The 24,031-nt window shown below is 37.7% G+C and overlaps 1 protein-coding gene across 2 annotated transcripts in view; it reads left to right on the top strand.

The window, feature by feature from the left end:
• Positions 1-24,031, top strand: part of KLHL32 (kelch-like family member 32) — a 167,453-nt gene that overhangs the window by 130,250 nt on the left and 13,172 nt on the right. The window contains exons 7-9 of one of the 2 annotated variants that reach the window (XM_004673714.2): positions 6,355-7,081; positions 19,524-19,582; positions 23,147-23,339. In XM_004673714.2, the coding sequence (XP_004673771.2) occupies positions 6,355-7,081; positions 19,524-19,582; positions 23,147-23,339 (979 nt within the window). The remainder of the gene's footprint in view (positions 1-6,354; positions 7,082-19,523; positions 19,583-23,146; positions 23,340-24,031) is intronic. The other variant, XM_012722200.1, reaches the window with a different exon arrangement.

Raw genomic sequence — 24,031 nt, forward strand, 5'->3', positions numbered from 1 at the left:
TCTATGTAGCTGAATGTGGCAACACTCAATACCACGTTCACTTGCAGTAGGGAAAATGTCCACAGGTATCAGCTAAAGAAACTGTAGGTGCTATTAAGGGATATCTGGCTAAAATTGTGTGTTTATTTTAAATAGAATTTAAAGCATTATAAAATAGCATGTAAAGCAGTGTACTTTAATGTAATATGTAGAAGTCAATGCCACTCCCCTCTGAGACATGGATTAGAAGATAGAGAGCCTGCTTTTGTACTCTTGTTTAGAAAGGAAAAATTCTGTCGATGCACCGCCACTCATCCCATTAAACATGGGAAGCCGTGACTGGCTTCCCACTCTTGTTGCCAAGCTCTCTTTAACATGCCTGGCTCTTTATTGGAGGTTCCAGAATATCTGTTAGTTGTTGTGTGCCCCTGTGCCCTTCCTTTGACCATTTCTGAATTCACAGAAATGTGGAATTTATACTGTCTTCTAGGCACTGAGGGACGACTGGTGCCCTGGCTTATCTCAGTGGGAGGACACTGAGGATATAAACACTAGTGCTTTCACAGCATGGGCTCCTGCAAAAGGCAAGACTCTTGCCCCTCCAGCAATCATCAGGCAACTATAGAACAGAGATATTCTGCAGCGGAGGAGGGGGAGATGGACCAGGACAGGGGTGGGAAGAGCATAAGGGACTACGGTGATGGTGCACGGGCTAATTGATGGTGGGAATTTCACAGGGGAACCACACATTGTATAAAAATGAAGGCTGATGTAATAAGTATATTTTTAAAAAATGAAAATTAAAAAAACCCTGCAACTACATTTGAATAAAATTATAGCTGCCCCTAGCCAAGGGGGCAGAATAAGGTTATGGGCAAAACTACCTGTCAGCTTATTCATTTCTGGCTGATGACTTTTGTGATAAGAATATACTTTTCAACAGCAACAAAAAAATTGTAAGCCAAGGCAAAGAAATTGTTACCATATTTAAAAGTTGCAAGGGCTTGATTCTTTTGTTAGTATTGTTTTAAAAGATTCAATCAGTTATCTAATGAGAAAGACTTTTATAAAGGGGTGCTTTTCTATGTATTTGTAAAACATTAAGCATTTCTATTGAAGAGTGTATTGATGTGTATCCTTGGGTTTTGGGAGATTGTATTTTCCAGGAAATCTGTGAATACAGGGTTCCTTATCATTTTGGTATTGCCTGGGGGTCCCATTGTATAGTACACATATGTATGGACAGACATAGGTAGAGTAGGAATTCAAAACAACTGTTTGTTTCAAAGTATCAGGACTTTTAGATTTCAAAATATGAACTTCTATCTAAGTGTGTTTAAGCATGAATAGTAAATGTACTTGGATCAGCACCTGAAAACTTGTTAGGAATGTGACAATTGTTCTTGTAGTTGATATATTGCTAATATGTGTGTATATGTGTATATATATGAGTAAATTATATATTTTAACTGTATTAGAACAAACTTTTTAGAAACCCAGATTATATACTCATATTATCATCACATTTACTATTGGTTCTACTCCATAGTATAGCAATCCATGGGAATACCCTGAGGAAATGAAAGAGAAATAATTATCTTTATATATATATATTTTGGTCAGGTTTACTTAACAAGCTAACATGATCAAGAATTAAATATACATTCAGATTGTAGAATTACCAATATATACATATACATATATATAGACGTGTGTATACTCATGAAAAATGAAACAATAATTTTAAACACAAAGGATGTCATTTCTTCTAAGTACTTGTTTTAAAATATGTCTTTAATTTGTACTATTACATATGATTTTATGTTGAAATAATCCATTAATGAGACTCACTGAAAGATACTGTCAAACTATCTTGAAACAAAGCATACTTAAAAAAAAAACTTAATTTTCTGACTTATAGAATGTGGAAGTTATATTTGATCTCAGGCACATTGGTCTGTATTCTACCTAAAAATCATTATTGATGAAAAGATAATATGATATAATAGATAAACATTGTATAATTAAAAAGCTGGGGTTCTAATTCTAGCTTTTCCACTAATTACATGACTTGTGGTAAGACAAATTTTCTGGATTTGATTTCTATTTATAAAATTGTGAAGCTTGAATCAAATGAACTCCAGTATTTCTTTTTGCTCTATATTTTGTTATTTGAGGACTCAAAGGCCCAAAATGTTCATTGTATTGCCAAGAATCTCAAATAGAGGTGTCCAGCACCAATAATGTAAGGGTCTAAAACAAGGCCTTATACATTTAAGTTCAATACAGTGCAGCCTGCAGTGTGGAGTTTGGAGAGCTTCTAAGGCTGTCTATGAAGGCCTAAAGATCAGAAAATAGGGAACTAAAGTCTGAATAAATTTATGAAGTAATTAATATTTCTGTTCAAGTGAAATATGACTGTCTAAAAACAGCTATAAAATACTTTCTGTTTATGCAACAAATATTGGTAGCCTACCTTGTGCCAGGTACTGTTGTTATCAAAGAGATATGTGACAATGAGATGAACTGGAATAAGCTGTAGCAAATATTCCTTCTAAAAAGGAACAATTCTTCATGAAGGTAAAATTAACTTGACTGAATCACTCAGGGTGCTTGGGAGATCTCCTGTGGTCTTTGGAGATCACAGTCTGCAATATTTCAGATGGCTTAGGGAGCCTCTTACCTGAATGGTCATATTTCCTAAGTTATTTTTGTTGTTCCTACTCAAATTGAATCTTTAATTTCTTTTCCATTTTGTCTGGTTTTGTCACCACAAGAATGAGAGTAATAATTTTCACCATTTTCTCCCCAATTAAAATATGCTAGAGCTTAGGGGATGATAATGAAGGTATGCAAAAATAAATAATATATAATAGAATTTCAGTACCAACTCCAAGCTTTCCTTCTTAGTGTAGCATTACTATTTTAGAATCCACCAGTTTCTAGAATAACTGCTTTCAAATGTGAGAACAAAAAACATGCCATATAACTAACTGTGGTTCTTGGGTGCCATGATGTCCCTATGGGGAATCAGCCTTCTGCTTAGTAGTCTGTAAGCCCCATAAATAAGCTCCAAGATTTCTTCCAAGTGAACAGTGCTCTGATGAGATTCATATTATAGAAGTGATCTTGAGATAGCCCTCAGTTTTGAATTTTTTTTGCATGTCTTTTGTTAATTGTATAAACAAAAGTTGCCCCTGGTTTCAGTGACTTTTCTCTTTTAAATTTTCATGAAGAAAAAGCAGAGTACTGTGCTTTTACATTTTCTCATTCATTTATTCATTTTGTAAAAACAAAGCTGCAGAGTTCTTACATGTATTATTTTATGCCACCAGAGTCAGCTGTTGATTTACATACCCTAGAGGGTCTATACCAAGATTTCAAACATGCTCTTAGCCATATTTTACTATATAAGAAATAGGCTACCTTACCCACAATTTTTAAAACTACTTTGTGCCCTATATCTTTACTAAAGCATTTATTTGATTAATGTTTCTTCAATTTGAAGCAACAGATTTAATTTACTTTAATAAGGTGGCAGTTTATTGTTTTTTGAATGGAAATCTGTCTGATATCCTTCCTATTCCGAGGGTAGCCCATGGATCAGTAGCACATACATTAACTGGAAGATTGTTAGAAATACAGACTCTTAATCCTCCTCCCACCTATTAAATGAGACTCTCCATTTTGACCAGAAACTCCATATAATATATGTATATGTTAAGTTTGAGAAGCACTGGACTTATAGATGACACTATATCTAGGTGAAATTGGTTTAAAATTGATGGCATAAAAGTTAAGTGTAAATTATTTTTATCTTCGATCGAGAGAAAAGAGAAGTTCAACAAGTATGAATGACTTGTGTAGTCCATAAATATTTAAAATGACAAAAGTGTGAAAATGATAAGAAATCTGTGAGAAGTTAGAAATAAAGGCAATAAGAGAAAATGATCCCAGAAAATTCAAAAAAAAAAATGTGTAGGTGCACAAAGTATTCTGTATTATCGAGTATGGGGTAAATTGAGCATGGAAAATGTCATAATGCATGTGACATAGGTGTGAGAGTAGACAGAAAGGCAGAGTTCAGTAATAGAACACACTGGTCACTGTTCCACTGCCAGTTTGATTCATTATAGAATCTCTTAAAAGTATAGTCTAGTTGTGGCTTGTGTACCTTTCACACAGTAAGTGATACTATTAGTTAGAAAGATGAAGATAAACCAAAGAGTGCTCAGAGATGGACTAGAAGATTGATTATGGCATAAGAAAAACTGAGTTATGAGGAAAGAGATATATAATTGCATGGGCAACATTGTGCCATAAAAAGAAGTGATGGAGACATGGATATTTATCTACCTTTTCTTCAGTGTTTCCTATATTAGCCATCCAAAAGATGCAGACATAGTGGGATATAAGGATGCTGAGAAATTTATTGGAGAGCAAAGCAATATCAGCTGGAATTTCTCAATTAAATTAGGAGCAGTATCGAAGATTAAGTTTCAGAAAATTTTACTGGTGCATGAGAAATGACCTTGAGTGTGATGACTTTATCTCTGGGAACTTTTAAAAGCTCCGTGCGCAAAGAATGGGAAATCATTTATTAAGTTGTTGAATTATCTCTCCAGGGAAATAATTGGAACCCTATCCCAAGAAAATTCTAAAATTAGGGTAAAGAAAAACAAGATGTTGCTGGTGGGAGCTCTCTCTACCTCTAGCAGAGTCCTGATGATTGATGAAGTAAGCTTTTCTTCTGCAGTATCTTTGATTTTTGCTAATGTTACCATACACAGATATTTTTCCCATCAGGTTTTTGTCTTTACTTAATTTTTTTTTTTTAATTCTGGTTTCTAGAAAAACAGTGAGAGTGTCTGTCAGTCATCTGCTCTCAATGGTATCTGCCTACTTGGCATTGGTATCCAGTCAATGGCATTCTTTTTTCATTTCTCTTCACTACATTATTCATTAAGAGATGCAATTCGATACATATTAGAGGGGAATTCACTTTCTATCTTCTATTCCTTCAGAAACTAAAAAATAAGCTCCAATTATGACTTGTCTTTTAGAGCCATTTGTCAAATTGATACAGAAACCCTCAAAGTCAAAAATCATCTAATGCCCAGGAAGTTAGTGATTTCCTTCACCATAAGAAAACCTAGTTCATGTGTGTGAGGATGGTTTAAGAGTGCTATATTTCCTTTCTCTAGAGCCTCTTCCCCAGTTATTTGTGTCTGCTGTAAGGGAAGCCCTGAACTCCAATTCCATTGGTCAAAAGCATGTAATATACAAAATGATTCAAGAGTCTAATTAATTACTTTACTTTTTCACGATAACTCCTTTACATCCACATTTATGTTTTCTAGAAGATCTAGTTTAGTGTAGGTTCTTCTAAGAAAAATTCACACATTCATGAAAATATTAGCTGTTGTTACTATATTGGTGTGTGAAAAAGCTTGCCAAACTTAAATATTATATCAAATTAATTAAATTACTTCAAGTGTTCCCTAATATGAATTGGGTTTTTGTTGATGGTATTTTCTAAGTTATAGGTCAGTTTTATTATTTATGTCTTAATACACCTGATTCAGTTTTAAGAAAATATGTTTGCCTGAGCCAAAAGTTCTCTTTTCCTTCCTGAAGAGATCTAGAATTACCAAAAAGCTTCTAAATTACATCCTGCTATTGTGTCCATAGTACAATAATAATCTCTACATCTTATTTTTGAGAAAATTCACCCAGTAAATTACTAGTATGCAAGTGTAAACAACAACTATCTTCAAGACAAAAGCTAATAAACAAAAATGTGTTGGTTGCAATCTTTCTTCTTTGCATCCTTACTTATGTACCTACAAAGGGGAAGGAGGGAAAGTCCATGTACTTCTTAAATCACTCTACTAGTAGTATGTTGACTTTTTTTCTCAAGTCCACTCTGGGATCTCAGATGACCACATATTTCCCTGTATAACTGTATTGATACAGCACCTTGACTTGTGATGACACTGCTCTCTGTTGGCATTTCCTAAAGACGGGCTGTACTACTCTTCTCATGCCTGAGCATAAAGAAAGAACAGACTTACACAACAGTATTTTCATTCTTTGAAACCCGAGTGTTGTTCACCCCCAGCTGATACCTTACCCACTAGTGCGTGTTGCTCATGTTTCTCCGAAATCCCACAAAGAGTTCTTTTGGATCTCAGAAAAGAATTCATCAACTGGGTATCAAAATATTTCAGTTTGCAAGGAAAAAGTGTACCATTGCATGTCTGAAAGATTCCCCGTTGATCTGCCGATATGCCACAGTGTTCTCTCTCTAGCTTACCTTGTATTATCTCACCTTTGTATTATTCTCTCTTACTACCTCACCTCCCTCTGTTTCAGCTAGCTGTGAGGTGGTTGGAACATAACTGCCATTACCAGTACATGGACGAGCTCCTACAGTACATTCGCTTCGGCCTAATGGATGTGGACACTCTGCATACGGTGGCCCTGTCCCACCCTCTTGTTCAGGCTAGTGAGAGGGCGACAGCCCTGGTCAACGAGGCTCTGGAATACCACCAGAGCATCTACGCCCAGCCGGTCTGGCAGACGCGAAGGACCAAACCGCGCTTCCAGTCGGACACTCTGTACATCATTGGTGGGAAAAAGCGAGAGGTCTGTAAAGTCAAGGAACTGCGATACTTCAACCCTGTTGATCAGGACAACGCCCTCATAGCCGCCATTGCTAACTGGAGTGAACTGGCTCCAATGCCCGTGGGCAGGAGCCACCACTGTGTGGCCGTCATGGGGGACTTCCTGTTTGTAGCAGGAGGGGAAGTTGAGCACGCCAGTGGCCGGACGTGTGCTGTGAGGACTGCCTGTCGCTATGACCCCCGCAGTAATTCCTGGGCAGAGATAGCTCCCATGAAAAACTGCCGGGAACATTTTGTGCTAGGTGCCATGGATGAATACCTCTACGCCGTGGGGGGCAGAAATGAGCTGCGCCAGGTTCTACCTACTGTTGAAAGATACTGCCCCAAGAAGAACAAGTGGACTTTTGTGCAGTCCTTTGACCGATCCCTTTCATGTCATGCTGGATATGTGGCTGATGGTCTTCTTTGGATATCAGGTAGACTATGCCTCATAGGTTGTCTTTAACAAAGCACTTGCACCGTGACATAAATTTAAAAGTCAAGCCTCGGTAGTTGTGGCCGCGTATAATTGAATGATAGAGCCAAGGATGACTTCTAGCTAATTAACATGTATTAAGCCCTTAACTCTACGGAGAAGAAGAGTGTTATTGGAAATAATTGATCTCTTTGAGTGATTAGTGGAGGAAGGATTCAAAGTGGAAGTGAATACCCATCATACATCTTTTCCTACCAAACCTGTTGCTTAGATGGTCAGCTTTTGCTGTTCATGGGTTTATATTGTACAATATGATTTATCCAGGTCCTTTGCTTTTTCTTTCACCCTGGCTGCCTGACTAGAATTCATTTCGTCAAAGTCAGGGTATGTGAAGTAAATGTCCAGTAAGTCTATTTTGATGGTTATAACAATGGGAAACATGTTCAGGTAAGTGCCCTGCTCTGCATTGAGGGGGAGGGATTTATTACCCATTAATACTGTTTTTTGTATTATTTGTAAATTGTATTTACTCATGCCATCCTAACTTTTCATTCCTTTTTATCTTTCCATTCTTAACATTATTTTGGGGTGCTTATTATTTTAATCTAATTTTTAAGCCATTTGGTTATGAACAAAGGAGACAAATATAAAGAACCCCACATTCCCAGTCATCCACTCATGAGAGTCTTGTTTCATATACACCTACATCCTCCTTCACAACCTTCGTGGCTGCTGTTTCCTTTATGCAGAATTTGTGAGGCACTAGATATCATCAGTACATTATTGATGTGTTTTCATTCCTATTATTAAACAGACCCATTCCTATTATTAAACAAATTTGAAAGATTTGCCTATGGGGAAGAAGAAAGTTGCAATGTTTCTCAGTTGGGGGTTACTCATACTTATTTGGTAACTCAAATGGAACTTGTTGAATTTCTTTGTCAAGGGTAAAGGGGAATAGAAAAATCAAATTAATACTAAGAATAGTTTTGAGATGTTTGTACTTAGAAGAAACAATCACTAAGTACATCTACAAAGACTTCTTAGTTCCCTTCAATAATCTTCTCTAATTGGTTAAATCTGCTGTGACCAAACTCTTTGTGTATTTAAACTAAATTTATTTGAACTCTATTTTTCCTTTTACTCTTCTTGATAGCCAGAGAACAGCCACAATGAGACATCCACTATCTAAGTTTCTTTTATTTGCAATTAATTGATTTTCATTGAAGAAACCTGGATCATGTCAGGATTTACGTGCTTGATAATTAATGAAGTGAAGATTAGCACTGAGGAAGGTTGTAAATGAAAAGGACCCAATAATCAGTGTTATATTACATATAACAAATAAATGTTTGCTGAGTATGTATGTTAGAATATGTAGACATTTAAATGAAAGCATTTACCTGTTTACTTATATGCTTTTCTCAAGGTATATGTATTGATAGTTAAGAAAATAACCAATCGGATTACACTTTGTTAGCTTTCCTGAAGAAACTTCAGACTTGGCGACCTATAAGTCTTTGTTAATAAAAAGCATGTATCTGTACTTGACATAGATAACAAAACACTGATGGATTTATGAAATCAATGAAATTCATAGTTTCTTCCAACTTACATCCACTCCATTGACTCATTTAGTTCTCATACATTGTCAATGTACTGCATTCCTAAATTTGGCAATGCATTTTAAAATTTTTGTATGAATTTCTCACAAATATTTTAATAAGCACTTGTTATTTTTTGGCTATAAAACTTGCTTCTTTTAAATGTTGGCATTTCCCTTACATAATCTTAGCTAGAACTCCTTATTCCCTCCTCTAGTGAGAACTTAGAAAGCACAGGAGTCCATCTTAGACTGGCTTCCTAATATTAAGCTGACTTCTCTTTCCAACTGGGTCTGTTTGTTTCCTTTTTCATTTTATTAGATGTATCAACTTATTATAGATCTTACAACTGTATCACTGTTCTTTTTCCTACTATGAAAGGAAATACATTTTCTTTGTTCTTTTGCACTAATATATGCTGTCTGTGGTTAACCATACTTAATGAAAACAATCACAATTTTCTCAGGTTTGTTTCTCCCTACTGTGTACTTGAGATGAAAAATTCACTTCCCTATATACAGCACAATACCTTTAATTGGAAAGAAGAGGAAATCACCAGTGACATTTCTAATACCTTTAGCCGTCTGCCTCTTTCCTCAGGCCTGGCTTATAATAAATCAATTGTGAATCTAACCATGGATGGGTGACGGTGGGGGGACTAGATTTGCTAATGGTTCCCTTAAAAAAAAAAAAAAGACAGATATATTTTACCCATACTCTCATTGATTTAGCAGTGTTACCCTGATTTATTGGGGTAGTTGAAAATGTTTGAGGCTATTCCTTATCTGTTACCAAATAATCAACTATTTCCTATTTAATTGATGGGGGTTAGGATCATTGGCATCCTTCTGATATGGCAGTAGAGATTGTAGAATGTGGGTGTTAGGGGCTTATTCTGTTTCATAGAACACAAAATGAATGATTCTTTAGAGGCATTTCCTGTCTGCTCACTGCCCCCGTTTCCTTTCCCCTTTCTGTTCATTCTGGGGTCAGGAAACCTTGAAGCCTGTGGATGGTTTTAAGTAAGACAAGTGGAGAGGAATTCAGAAAACCAGGCCGTATGGCTATGCCCATTAGCATTTAATTTAAGGTGTTAGAGATAGTCAAATTTCACAGGCTCTGTTAGCATTTGACATTGTGACCCAATTCACAAATACTCCACATCATTGCTACTGGAAAGCCACAATACTGGAATAAAATAAGCGTTATATATCCAGCAGTTGTACTCTGAAAGATATGTTCCCATTTATAAGATACTGTTTGTGAGCAACTAGAAAGATCTTTTTTGTGTGAGTGAAAATTAATCCTGAGCTCATCTTGCTGAACAACTTGACTTTTTAGTTTTATCAAATGACAGCAGGAGAATGTGAAGCTAACTACAAAATTAGTGCTTTAAAACTACAAAAATAAGACAAATACTACTGCATTTATTAAAAAGCAGTATATAGTGTTTTCTTGATTCTTCTGGTAACTGTGTATCCTTAAGTTTACTGCCCAACGTACATTTATAAGTTAATTAGCTAACACACTCCCTGCCCTCTAAGAGCTGATAATCAGAATATTTCATATATTTTGTTAATGAATACCATTTGTTAAAACTTCTTTGGTCTTTGTAGTAGTATTCATCACCATTAGAACAATATAAAATTTCATAACATTTTAAAAATACCATAGCTTTAACTTGATCTGTGCAAACATATTACTGGTACCTAAAAAGTCATATATAAAACATTTGTAACTAACAGAGGACATGACACAAGCCAAGCTTTGATGCTCTGAGGTCAGAGATTAGCGTTGCACACAGATGTCAAGCTTGCTTACCGAGCAGGAGGTGCCGAGCAAGTTTCCTGACCCTACTAAGTTTTGTTCTGGGCTAGTGCCAGAGCAACAAAGTAGACTAAGACAGGTCCTGTGCTCTGGCTCAGTGTACAATACAGGGGACAGGTTTTTAAAAATAAGTTATAGTGTGCAATATGTGTCATGATAGAAGACTTTTCCAAGGTACAGAAACAATGCAAACTAAGGAGTATTTGGTGCAGGGGGCAGGAGATGTTTCCAAACTTCATAGCATCTTCAGCCTAACTTAGCCTCAGGTCCTTTTATTTCCTTTTATTTAGTAATGCCTGTTAATCCCTCTGTCTTCATGCTTGGACTTCTTGGTCAAGTTATTTCAGTAGTTCTCTTGCTATCTGGTAAGCAAATATTCTTTAACAAATCTGGTGGTCCATTTCATGCCTTACATGGCAGGAGCCCTGTGGGAGGAGTCTGTTTGAAAGGAAGGCTTGGGACTCAGCCCCAGCTCTCAGTACCTACCACTAGTGTCTCACACATTTTCCCTCAGTGACCTTCAATAAGGGTCTTTCTGAAGACCCTCTCCCCTCGGAGAGGCCCACACCTGCTGTTTCTCAAAGCAAATGCAAGAAGTGTTTCTTAGAATGTCAAGTGAGTTCTAACGAGGATGATGTAGAAAGTGTGAGGAGATGGATGAACAAGAGGTATCTGGAAAGGGGCCAATGGCAGAAGGTTGAGGAACACTGTGAGGAGGTTGCAGAACTAGGGGGACTGACTAAGAAAGAATCTGCGAATATGGGCTGGGAAAGCCCAGAGGAGGCAAAAGGAGGAGGAGTGTTATGGAAAACAAATCAGAAAAGAGGTGATGGTAAGAGGTGTTCAAAAAATCCAGGACACCAAGGTCCAAAGTATTTCCACCACAATTTTCAGCTACGAACCACTTCATAATCCCAGTGAAAACAGTTTCAGGAGAAGGAAAGTTGAAATCTAGATACAATGGTGGAAAGTATGAATGGAAAAGTGAAGCAGCTGCAGATATAAGTTAGACTGGCAAGAAGTAGGCCAACACCTGACCTTTACTTCCTAAACTGGAGCTTTCCAGACAACCTTCTAAGTGTTCTGCCATCTAGAGGGAGTGGGATGTGTTTTTTTCTAAGTACACGTATATTTCAGCTCACATAAAAGTACATTTTTCATTATAAGTTAATAAATAGCAGTTTAACTTTAGTAACAAAAAAGAAGGGGAGGGGGAAAAAAAGAAAGTTTAACTGAGAGAACAGGGAATGATGAGAGGAAGAAATCCAGGGTCAGAGGAAGGAAATTAATATTTTTAAGTGATTTAATTCAATTCATAGATAAGGACAAGAAGGGAGTGAAATGAAGTGAAGAAAATGTGGGTAGGGACACCTTTTGGTTGGTAATGCTGAGGCCACATCTTAGGCACTAGGAAGGGTACCTAATAAGTTTGGGGGATACAACACTGACAAAAGACATAGGGGCCTGAAAAAGCAGGAAGGAATTGTGGTGGGGCTCGGTGGCGGGGGGCGCGGGGGCGCGGGGGTTGAACAGGATTTAAGGAGAGATCTCACTGGCTCCAAACTGGAGGGCAGAAGACTGTTGGATGGGGACCTACATAAGTGCACAGGTTAGGACAGGAATCTGAGGAATTCTTTGCCCACTGAGAATAAGGTTGTATGACAAAGCTGTGCAGTGTCAGGCCAGAGTAGAGAGCTTGTGGACAGTGGTATTGGTATTGGAAAAAGTCTCTGAGGGACCTTAGGGAGAACTGATAAAAAAAAAAAAAAAAAAGTAAGTATCAGAATCCATACTAGGACTGGCTCAAATTTGTGGGGGCTCAGCTGGCAAATTTCTATCCTGCTTTTTGATGGTGCTCAGCAGAGAATTGGAGAAAGTGGATCTTTGGATTCACTTATGATGGAAGGTTTTTGGCTGGAAATAGCCTAAAGGATCCTATTAGAAGATGTTCATCATGTTGGGATCCCAGTTAGTTCAGAGTAAAGGACTTATGTTTGCTTGCGGAGGAGTAAAGTGTGTCCTGGCTGTCAATTCCTCAGAAAGGTCTGTTAATTATCTATCCTGGAGGCATTGACAATGTGAGGAAGCCCCCTGCCTGGTAGAGGTTTGGACCTTGATAACTTAGCCTGTCCACTTAAAAGCTCCTAGTAGCTTAAGATGCCCACTAGGATGAAATCTGTAGGTTTTTTAGATTCTAACACTCAGTTGCCCTAGTGAGTTACTTTTTCTCTTCATTTTTCACTTCTAGCCATTACTGCTTCCCACCTAGGAGAAATTAAAGTAAAATCACTACAGTGTTATACTGAGACAGAAGTCAAATAGAAGCCAACCATTGCAGGATGCTTTTAAAAGAACTAAATGGTAGGAAGAAAGAAAGCAATCATCTCCAAAAAATAAAGTCTACCCATTTGACTCCAGAATCCCTCTCAGGGAGAGAATTGCCTTTATTTAGATGATCCATTTGTGCCTAACTAGATGGATCCAGAAAAAGAAGGTCAAATAAAGAGGTGAATTGTCCTACATAAGAATATGGGATACATGTCATTTTCTAAATCCCCAAGAGATTTAATGATATTAACGTTACATCATTGGAAATGAGGAATGGTGGAAGGATTTGTGTGATGATGGGCGGGGAGGATAAAAGATTCAACAAGAAAACAGCAAAGATGGTACACTAGAGACAGGCAGAGGTGACTTTGAGAGCCTAGCCCATGCTGAAATCTTTGGAGGCAGGATTTCTACTTTGTACAGCATGAGTAATGGGAGTTAGGGGAATTTTACTGAGATTTTACAGAGTGGCTGACATCTGCATGGTCACAGATTTTACCCTTGTTTATTTCACTTTTTAAAAATAATACTTGGTTCATTACACATTTCTGGGTCACAAGTTTGTATGTCACTCTAGGTGACTTAAATAGAATTCATATTTTCAAGTGCAGCAACCCTTACTTACAGATATTTTTAGACTTTCTTTGTGGATTTTGAGTATATTAATTACCCATCTACTTCTGTGGTTTCCTCAAGTGTGACAGAAATAATATGGATACTAGTTTTAATTTAATGCATGGATTAAGTATGCTTCTATTCAAGATGCTAAACTAATTGAAAGATTCTTAGCTTTAATTGTTATGTAGCATTATGAACATTTTGAAAATATGGGCAGTCTAATGTCATATGAAAACATCATAAAGTTTAACTTTGCATTTACTGTAAATATTCTCATCAGGGACTATTAATGAGTTTGACTATGAAAATATGAAATAATATGAATTCACACTGAATGCTAGGTCATTCTTTTCATAATTGGACTGTAAGTGCAAAGTTTAGTATTTAAGAATCAGAGTAAGTTTAGAAAGGACTAACAAACTACTGAAGGAAAAAACCTTTGCTACTCATACATCAGCCTGTAGTCATTAGCAAAAATTCATTAAAAGATACCTATTTTAGACTATAAAACTCATTAATTCAGTAGTCATTTTCCACAATATTCTGTACATACTCATTTGTATCCCTTACGGAAATTCACAAATGGTAAGAAATATTATATGAAATTAAAACATAGAGACTGCTATTAATTCCATATCTATTTTTGTATAGTCAAATCTGTAGGCAAATCCTCTATGCCTCTATACCATCTCTGGTCTATCTAGAACCTATCACCTACATTTTGTATGGGAGACACCTAAAGTTTGCCATGCTAAATGCACTCCTTCCTGCCCCGGGCAGGGTCAGAGGGAAGCTGGGTGGAGCTGATGCCACAGACTGTCCCAGGACTCTTGCTCTAGAAGAGCTGGACTCTGCAAGCGTCCAGGAGTTGCAGAGAACTTGGGCTGCTTTTCCACATCCCTGAATTTGCTGGCTTAATTCCAATCTGGGGCATCTTTCTTTCCAAGTGTGTGGTCACTCAGTTCTTTTCACCCTGTTCTCTAGTAAGAGCACCGAAAGTGCACTAGACGTCATGGCCCTAATGAGTTTAGCCCAGAACTGTATTTATTAATAGAGGTGTTTTCTGTTCTTGAAATAAAAGCAGAGCTGGCAGACCTGATCAGTGTATGTTGAGAGCTATTTTCCTATATAGACTATTTTATAGACACTGTCAGCACTAGCCGGTTGTTTTTAAACACGGTGAGTTTGGGAACCCAGTGAATTCTCAGTAGTGGAGACAGAGGTCGCTTGTTTGGCAGTCACTTGTCATCCTCTCTCCAGGATGCGTTCATCCATTTGTCACAGCGTTTTGTGGGGAGTTGAACAGGGAAGCCTAAGAAAAATGCTTTACTCTTGTCTAGATGATAGAAAGCATTTCTCACTGCTGGTAGCATGGTGGTAACTTTTCATTCCTTCTGGCAGTTTTTAAAGACTTATTTGACTTTGGGGGAACCTGCAGTATATCTTTAAGTCACAGTTCAAAAGTATCAGACAGGGTTGTTCATTTTCAATTTTGGCTGAAAAGTCTTAACTTTGACTGTGGCACTTCAAAGTTAAGGGAAACTTGGCTTTAAAAATGGATACTGATATGTGATGGCATATTTAATGACAGATGTATCTATAGAAAGCTGTTAAGATGCAGATTATCCCCCCCTGGGGTCGGGGAGGGAGATCAAAACTGCCAATCTATAAAATATACTCGATAGAGGAAGGCCTGGAATCTATCTTTGCAAGAGCTCTGATTGCAGGGGCAGTGAAGCAGCATGTGGCATCATAACCCAGAGCAGACAAATCAGCTTGATGACTTTCAAAGCCAGAAATACTGCTGCAGGCAAGGGTACTCCAGTCTAGGAGAAATTAAAACATATAGAGACTGTTATTAATTCCATATCTATTTTTGTATAGTCAAATCTGTATGCAAATCCTTAGCATCTCATTTCAGCAGATTAATCTAAAAGTGAAGAGTGTTATGTGAAGGGAATGTAATGATAAAGCTCTGCAAATGAGTAACACTGCTTAAAAAATGTAGGCTGCAAACTTGGATGCCTTATTTAAAAACATTTTTTGTACTGCGAAGAAATGTTTTTTTATTTATATGCGTATTTGTAATTTTTTTCATCGGGGAAAGCAATAGGCCTAATATCTAAGGTTTTCCCTTGTAATTCTGACTTGGCAAAAGTTACAACACCAGGCTTTTTAGGACCTCCTGTGGTTAAACATTCTACAAGTAATCAACCACATAACTAACTAGGACTTTTATTTTTACTCCCAACAAGTCACCCAGTATCTCATTTCTAAATATTGTCATGTAAGTGGAAATTTGTATGTAAGGGGAAGGAATCTAATTACTGAGTGCAGATTAAGGAAAGAACTTTATTATACATGCATCTGTAGAATACAGTAAATAATACTTCTGAAGAGCATGAAGATAGATTGTGTGCCCTGCTTGGAAAAGGGGATGTAATAGCTACATTCTGATCCATTGGCTGTAGATTTACTCTATAATGGGCAGAGCTTGATACAGATAGTAGAGTAAATATTTTCAAATAGTGTCATAAACAGATAGTTTACTGCAGTAGATATTAATTCTGTCTCATATTTTTGAAACAAGTAGCAAAACCATCAAAATTTTGTAATAATGGGTGGGGGCTTTAACCTCTGTTTCCTCTCATTTGGAGAATTGATTATAGGCAAGCTGGGCATTCTTCTGGCAGTTATGGCCCAGATCAAAAGCATTTCACAATTATTTTAACCTTGAAGACTTGTGAGGTCTCAATAGATTGGATTATACTGAGGAAGAATCCTTGGACATTCAGTTTTTAACCAGATAAGAAAAGAAAGGTTGAGCATAAAGAGGAAACACACCTCTATTTATTTTGAAATCGATTTTTACACTACTATGTAGGCATTTCAGCCTCAATTTTCTTAAGTGTGTTTCTTCTTTGATTTTATTTTTAAAAAATATTTATTTATTTATGCATACAGAGTTGGGGTACAGGCCAGAGGTGCAGGGGCGGTGAGAAAATTCACCAGAGACAGAGTGGGGAACAGAACAAGCTGACTGATGAAGCACACTGTTGAGGAGGAGCAGTGGGCAGCTCAGGAGAGGTCTGGCGCACCATGTGGATCACCTCCAGGGCGGGGATTGAACTCATTCTGAAGTGGTTTTAGCTTTGTAGTTCTGTGCTTTAACACACTGCACCACCAGGGAGGGCTCTCTTCTTTGATTTCATTTTAAAAAATAAGATTGTGGGCCTCCCTGATGGTGCATGGGCTTAAGCCTCAGCACTGTGAAGCTATCCACAGCCACTGCAACCCAAGTTCAATCCCTAGCCAGGGAGCTGGCTCACATGGTGCAGACCTCTCTTGTCTCTCCCACTGCTCCCCTCAACTGTGTATGTCAGTAGATCCACCTGTTCTGCTCCCCACTATTTCTCTGGTGAATCCTCTCACCCCCTGCACCTCTGGTCTAGATCCACCTGTTCTGCTCCCCACTATTTCTGTGGTGAATCCTCTCACTCCCTGCACCTCTGGTCTACATCCCAGCTCTTGTATGCATAAATAAATAAAATAAGCCTTAGAAAAAATGAGATCTTCTTTGAGAAATCCAGAGGAGATTTCCTCCACAGGTGAAACTTTCATTGATTGTAAAATGTGGTTACACACTTCATAGAGAATATAAAGCCCTCCAGGTAATACTAACTTATGATCAATTACCTGAAAGGTAGAATCTTTCCTGGGGTTGAATGAGAGAGTAATGATTGACCTCTGGACAAGTTCCCTCCACTGGATGTAACCATTGACGATGGTCATTCAACTTAGTTGTTGATTATGCACCAAAGGTTCCTGTTGATTTGATTCCTGGCCATGTTGTTGATGGTGCTGAGTTACTCATCATATTTGAACTGTCAAAACATAACTTATACTGGACAAAGTTAAACAGACAAAAAGACCATCAAGACTAATATAACGGGGCAGAGATCAGAATGTAGTAAAAAAAAAAAAAATCAACTCCCCCCAAAAACAAGTCAGGAAGATTTGTAAGCTCTGTGATGTGCCAGTGAAAAAGTACTGAAGAACTTTTGGGTAAATGTATTGATAAATATGATATGTTGGTCATCCCTGAGCTTGTTATCAACTCAGTAATCCCTCTGTGATTTGTGTTTGCTGACTGATGAGCCTCAAATGGGGCTACTACCCTCCCACAGACACTGGGAGTGCAGGTTGCTGTCTTCCTTGATTGTTACCTCTCCAATCTGAAGGCTCCTATGCCCTTGACCTGTATTTTCCTGGATTGTAAACCTTAGGGATTTGTAAATGATTTACATCTCAAAGAGGGAGAGAAAGAATTTATAATTACAAGTTTTCTAAAGCAGATGCTCTAAGAAAAGGGAGGTCAGGGTCCTAGCCAGGAAGAAAGACATTTAATATTTAGTTAAGATGAGAATATTCAGGTGAAGTAACTAAATAATGTACCTTGTTTTTAGTTTTAGTTTTTTTGTTTTTGTTTTTGTATTTTTTAAGATTTATTTATGCATACAAGAGCTGGGTTGTAGGCCAGAGGTACAGTGGGGATGGGGGTGGAGGGTGAGAGGATTCACCAGTGACAGAGTAGGGAGCAGAACAGGTGGATCTACTGAAGTACACTGCTAAGGGGAGCTGCAGGGGAGAGACAGGTGAGGCCTACTGCACTATGTGGGTCAGCTCCTTGGCCTGGATGGAATTTGTACTGTAGTGTAGTGCCTGCTGATAGCTCCATAGTGCTTAGACTTAACCCCTTGCACCACTAGGGAAGCCCAATATACATTATTTAGATTGAAAAAATTTCAACAGGAAACTTTTTGATTTGGCTTAATTTTTGATATTCACTAAAAAATTAGTTGTGTTTTTGTGATACTGAAATTCAAATGATAAGCATTTTATACTAGCATCTAAAATTATATATATGGCGGTCCTTCTAAAGATAGATTTTCTTTTTTGGTTTTCATTTTCCTGTTACTTTACCACCTAACATTTAATATCTCCTGGTGATATTTTCTCACTGTGCTGTTTTGAGATCTCTCAGAATTTTTCCACTTAACATTAAAAATTAAAGTAGAATCAATAATGTCTGGGCTTTTATAGAGCTCAGTTGACACCACAGACATGAACAAAGTACGAGGACGAATAGGAGAAACTTAGCTGGAATTATGATACTTTCTTAGTAGTTTTTGATGCAAGACAGGTCTCAAATCTTTTGGATCTAACCAGATGATAACTTCAAAAAGTTATCATCGGCAGATGCACTGCAATAATCTAAATCTGTGCTGTCCAATAGGGTGGCCACCAACCATGTGGTTTACTGGGCATTTGAAACATGGCTCATCTGGATTGAGATGTGCTGTGCCATGTCTACAGTGGATTTCAAAAATTTAGTATGAAGAAAAGAATATAAAACATCTCAATAGTTTTTATATTGATTTCATGTGGAAATTTTGGCTACACTGAATTAAATAGAATTTATATCAGTTTGATTTTACTTTTTTTTACTTTCAACATGGCAGTTGGAAAATTTTAAATTTCATGCGACTTACGTTTATGACTATTGTTATGTTTTATTGAACAGCATTGATTCTAGATCTCTTTACTAAATCATGTCTTATCTTAGGTATGATTCTCCCAATGATCATGATACAACTGTGTTAGTACAGGTTAGAGCTGTAAAATTGTCAGTTAAGATCAAGAATTTTCCATGTAACTATGTCCCTGACATAAATTGCAGATTCATCACTATATACTTCTGGAAACTCACCCTCCCTCTCCATAATCTGTCCCTCATTTTGGCCCTGAGGAGCAGCTTGCCAGAAATGGGGGTCTCTTGATAATCTCAACGTGTTGCTAGATCTCAACTGGATTGCTTCTGCAGTGTTTCTGGAGAATGAAATTGCTTCAACAATAAGTTTCTTAATTATGTCATGGGTTCACCATGAGGGTATACAAACAGATCCTCAGCAGTAGCTAATTTTCCTTTAATTGTATCTCATTCGTATGTTGGAATATCCAATTTCTTATTCATGGAAAGCACTAACGCATGTTAATTCATTTCAGGTGGAGTAACTAACACAGCACAATATCAGAACAGACTAATGGTATATGAACCTAACCAGGTAAGAATCATATAAAAAACTCATTACCTTAATTAAAATGAATTTTAAAATATTTCTGCAGTAATTAGTAATTGGTATGCCAAGTCTGTACACATATGGCACCTTAAACTTATATAAAGAAAGGAAGCACCTGGATAAACTACTTCTTGAATCCTTTTTTTTCCCCTTTCACAAAATTTCAAATTGTGTTATGCTATATTCATGTTTAACTCTTCCAGAGTTTTTATAAAGTTAAAAAAAAATGCAAAATATGTTGATGAGGGGCCTCTCTGTTGGCACAACAGGTTAAAGCACAGCACTATGAAGCTATCACAGCCTCTGCAATACAAGTTCAATCCCGGCTAGGGGCTGACCCACACGGCATGGCAGACCTCTCCTGACCCACCCGCTGCTCCCCTCAGCAGTGTATTCCAGTCCATCTGCCTGTTCTGCTCCCCACTTTGCCTTTGGTGAATCCTCTCACCCCCCCTCTCAGCACCTCTGGTCTGTTCCCTAGTTCTGTATGCATAAATAAATAAATCTTTTAAAAAATACGTTGATGAATTAAATGCATCCATTCAAGTGACTCTTATTCAGAGCATCCAGAGGGAGGAGTTTAATTGTCCTATTGCTATGTCCTTCAGAAAGTGTATCATTCTAGGAAAGGCATATGCTTATGGCTTTGTTATTCCCAAATAACGTATTTTACTTAACGAAATACAGCAAAATGTTCTAGCGCCCTGTTTGGGACAAATTTAAAGAAGAAGTATTTGAATACTATTTTTCCAACCACTGGGGTCTACTTTGGAAACATTTTGAGGTGCCTGTCTTTCTAGTCACTTTAATGACTGTTCTCCAGCATAGCAGAACAATTTTTATGTTTTTTTCTTCTATCAAAATATCTGTGGCCTTGACAAATGTTTGTTCAATTTTGCCATCTCTGTGATTTTAGAAATATAAATATTTTGCACAATTATGACAAATCAAAATGATTTGATTTGGGGCATTGATATTTCTTCATCCAAAGATTATGGAACACAAAACAACAGGTTGGCTTTTGGGAATCTGTATGGGGCTAAGTCCAGAGTGACCCGGTCTATTTGATGTCTTTTTACTTTATTAATCATTTTGATTCTGAATTTAACTGAGGTATTTCCCTCTTTGCAAGTGTGTTTCCTGATGTCATTAGAAGCAGTAGGATTAAGAGACCACATATTCAGGGGTCAGATGTCTCAGGAGGGATCATTAATTGTAGTTGCTTGAGCTAGGTGCATACGTGGTTAAAGAGAAAGACGGTGTTAACATTTCTCAAATGAGTTCTGTTTCATGTTTGTACACACAAACTCTTTTTAAAAATTCTGCTGGCATATTGTTTACGGTGGGTACTGGCAAACATCACATCTGCTTGCATCTTGCTCAGAATCTCAATAACTCTATCATTCAGCCCTAGTGCTTATTTCTCTTCTAGGCCTTTGTGGAGCATCGATAATGCCTGCCATCTGCCACAGAGCACATCGCTACCTGCCAACCGGCAGGCTGGGGTGACCTCTGCTTCCCCACCACTGATTAGTATTCACACGCTAGCTTATTAGGAATGACCCGGCCAGGCCTCTGTGTTTCTTTGCCTTTGCAGTGGCTGGCAGCTCACCTGGCAGGCACTGCAGTGAAGGAAGCTAAAGATATAATCAGGGGATCCAGGCAGGCTTTGCAAACCAGATGGCGTCCATAGTTCTGTGGCGGGGGACTGGACTGCTAATGCAAACATTGATTCCTAATACTGTAATGGGGTGCCTCATAGAACAACCCAAGGAAAGCATCATCAGTTAAATCTACTCATGTGTAATGCATTAAAGATATTTCTTAGCAGAATATCTTCAGGAAGGATTTACTATTTTATTAAATAAGACATTTATTTGGAAAGAGATTCTTAAATGTTTAAGAAGGGGGGACAGATAAATGCATGCCTTTAAAGCTTCACAAACCACCCTTTTCTTCTTTTTCTTTTTGAGTGTATTCTTAAAAGGGAAATTAGAAATGAGCTAGTAGATATGCTTTTGTGAATGGACAAATATTTGTAAAAAACTTTTTTTGCTTCTTTTACAGCTTCGTGAACTGCTGAAATAATGTGTATTCAAAACATTTTTTTTCTGCTTCTTCCTTTACAGCTTTGTACACTAGTGAAATTTTATGTATTCAAAACATCATATGATTTTTCTGGTTGAAATCCAATTTTTTTCTTGGCATAAAGGAATCTGGGTTGTTCTTGTGTATCGAGTGTTTATGTAGAAAAGAAATGGTTAGGTTTACTTACCTGTCTATTACTTAGCTAAGATTTAAAAGCAGAGTCATATCATTTTCATCTAATTTTGTTATATTTTAAATAGGAACTTTAGGAGAGGCTGATATTCCTTTCTCATTGTTGAGAGTGATCTAGAACCAAATGTTGGCTGTTTCAATACTCCCTGAAGTTATCATACAAAACTTGACCTCCTACTAAAACAAATAGATGTTTGCCTAGAAATAACTTTTCTCAACCTTGCAGATGTGATTATAATGTTATGTTAATGGAGGCTGATACTAAACAATGTAGAAATTTGTTGCTGAATCAAATCTTAGTTCTTCCAGGTTAAGCTGATCTCTGCAGGTTAATTTTGTAAAGAATAGCACATGACTCTTCATCCTAGTCGATGTAGGGACCTGTGGTAGTTAGTGATTATCATCACAGTAATAGTTTTTAAAGGGTCCAGTTAGTGCATTATTCTAAATATTTTATGTAACATTAGCACACTTAATCATTACAACAGGCTTCTTAGGTGGGTGTTATTCTCATTTTACAGATGAGAAAACTTACACAAAGGCTAAGTAAATTGCTCATACTCACACACAGGTTATAAACTCAGGTATTTTGGATCGAGTGCCTGTTTTTTTAATTTTCATACTGCTAGACAGTATAAATTGAGCACTTCCACTCTTACATAATTTACATGATTAACTTCTCTGAATTGGGTGAGATAACCTTGAAACTTTCTATATGCTTATGTTCCTCTTTTAAAATGAAAAATGCTCTATAAATGTACCCCAAATGGGAGGAAATGCCTTATGTAAATCATAAAGTGGAATTGGAGTTTATGGTTTTTCTGCCCTTGTTTTCAGGTTAGAAGCTTATAACACCACAGGCTTTGTAGTGTATGAACAAAACGTGGGGGCTGAACGTTCCGGTCTCCACCACTAAAGAGGCACTGCTGTTTCCTACTGTAGTGCTCTCCTTTTTTTTTTTTTTTTAAGATTTATTTATTTGTGCATACAGAACTGGGGTACAGTCCAGAGTCTCAGGGGCGGTGAGAGGTTTCACCATAGACAGACTGGGGAGCAGAACAGGCAGATTGACGAAGTACACTGCTGAGGGGAGCAGCAGGCGGGTCAGGAGAAGTCTGCCTCAGCCATGTGGTCACCTCTGGGGCAGGCGGGTATGGAAAGCATGCGGAAGTGGCTTTAGTTTCTCAGTGCTGCGCTTTAACCCGCTGCGCCACCAGGGAGGGCCAGTGATCTCCTCTTAACAGAATTCACCTGAATTTCTTTCTTCAGAATAAGTGGATTAGCCGCAGCCCCATGCTGCAGAGAAGGGTCTACCATTCCATGGCTGCTGTCCAAAGGAAGCTTTATGTTCTTGGAGGCAATGACCTGGACTACAATAACGACCGGATCCTCGTGCGGCATATAGATTCCTATGACATAGATGCTGACCAGTGGACACGTTGTAATTTCAACCTGTTGACTGGCAAGTACCTTCAATTAAGTAAGGCACAAAAAGTTAATGTTTCAGGCATCTCTAGTGCATCTCTGAATGTTAAATGCATAGTGATAGAACAAGTTGATATTTTTATTAACCAGAAAGGTATATTTATTTCACAAAATTTCACTACACGAAGAGGCTAAGCACCTGGTTTCACAGAGCCTGTGTTACCTTTGTGCACATCCTCATACAGCTGAGACATGCCAAGTCCATCTCGTCAATCAGGGAACTTTGATATAAATAGGAGACAAATGCTGACAGAATTAGTAATTTCTTTACAGAACCCATTTAATCTGATTTCTCACTAGTTTTCATCATCTTTTATTATGAGTCCAAAAGAGTCTGTATTATTTGTTGCTGTTAGGTATTTGTTTTGGGTGGATTCTCCCCAAAATGAACCCTGCAAGCAGTTCTGTGGTTAGTAGTTTTGACTACATTTGTGTCTACACATACTGTAACAGTGTGATCCCCAAGAAAAGGGGAGGTTCCAGGTTTCATGCCCCACTCAACGGAGAGTGGAACTAAGCAGAGAGGAGACCCTGTAGAGGAGACTGAGGAGGAAGGAAGCAGGATGGAGAGCCAGGAAACCTGAGGGAGGCACATGGAGCTCAGAGACACGTGAAGAAGCGGCTCCTGTTGTTTGGCCTTGAACTGGTTGAAACCAATTGGGGTGAGAG

Source organism: Condylura cristata, unplaced genomic scaffold (assembly GCF_000260355.1).
Source record: "Condylura cristata isolate star-nosed mole 26May11 unplaced genomic scaffold, ConCri1.0 scaffold00001, whole genome shotgun sequence".
In the NCBI taxonomy this organism is placed as follows: domain Eukaryota; kingdom Metazoa; phylum Chordata; class Mammalia; order Eulipotyphla; family Talpidae; genus Condylura; species Condylura cristata.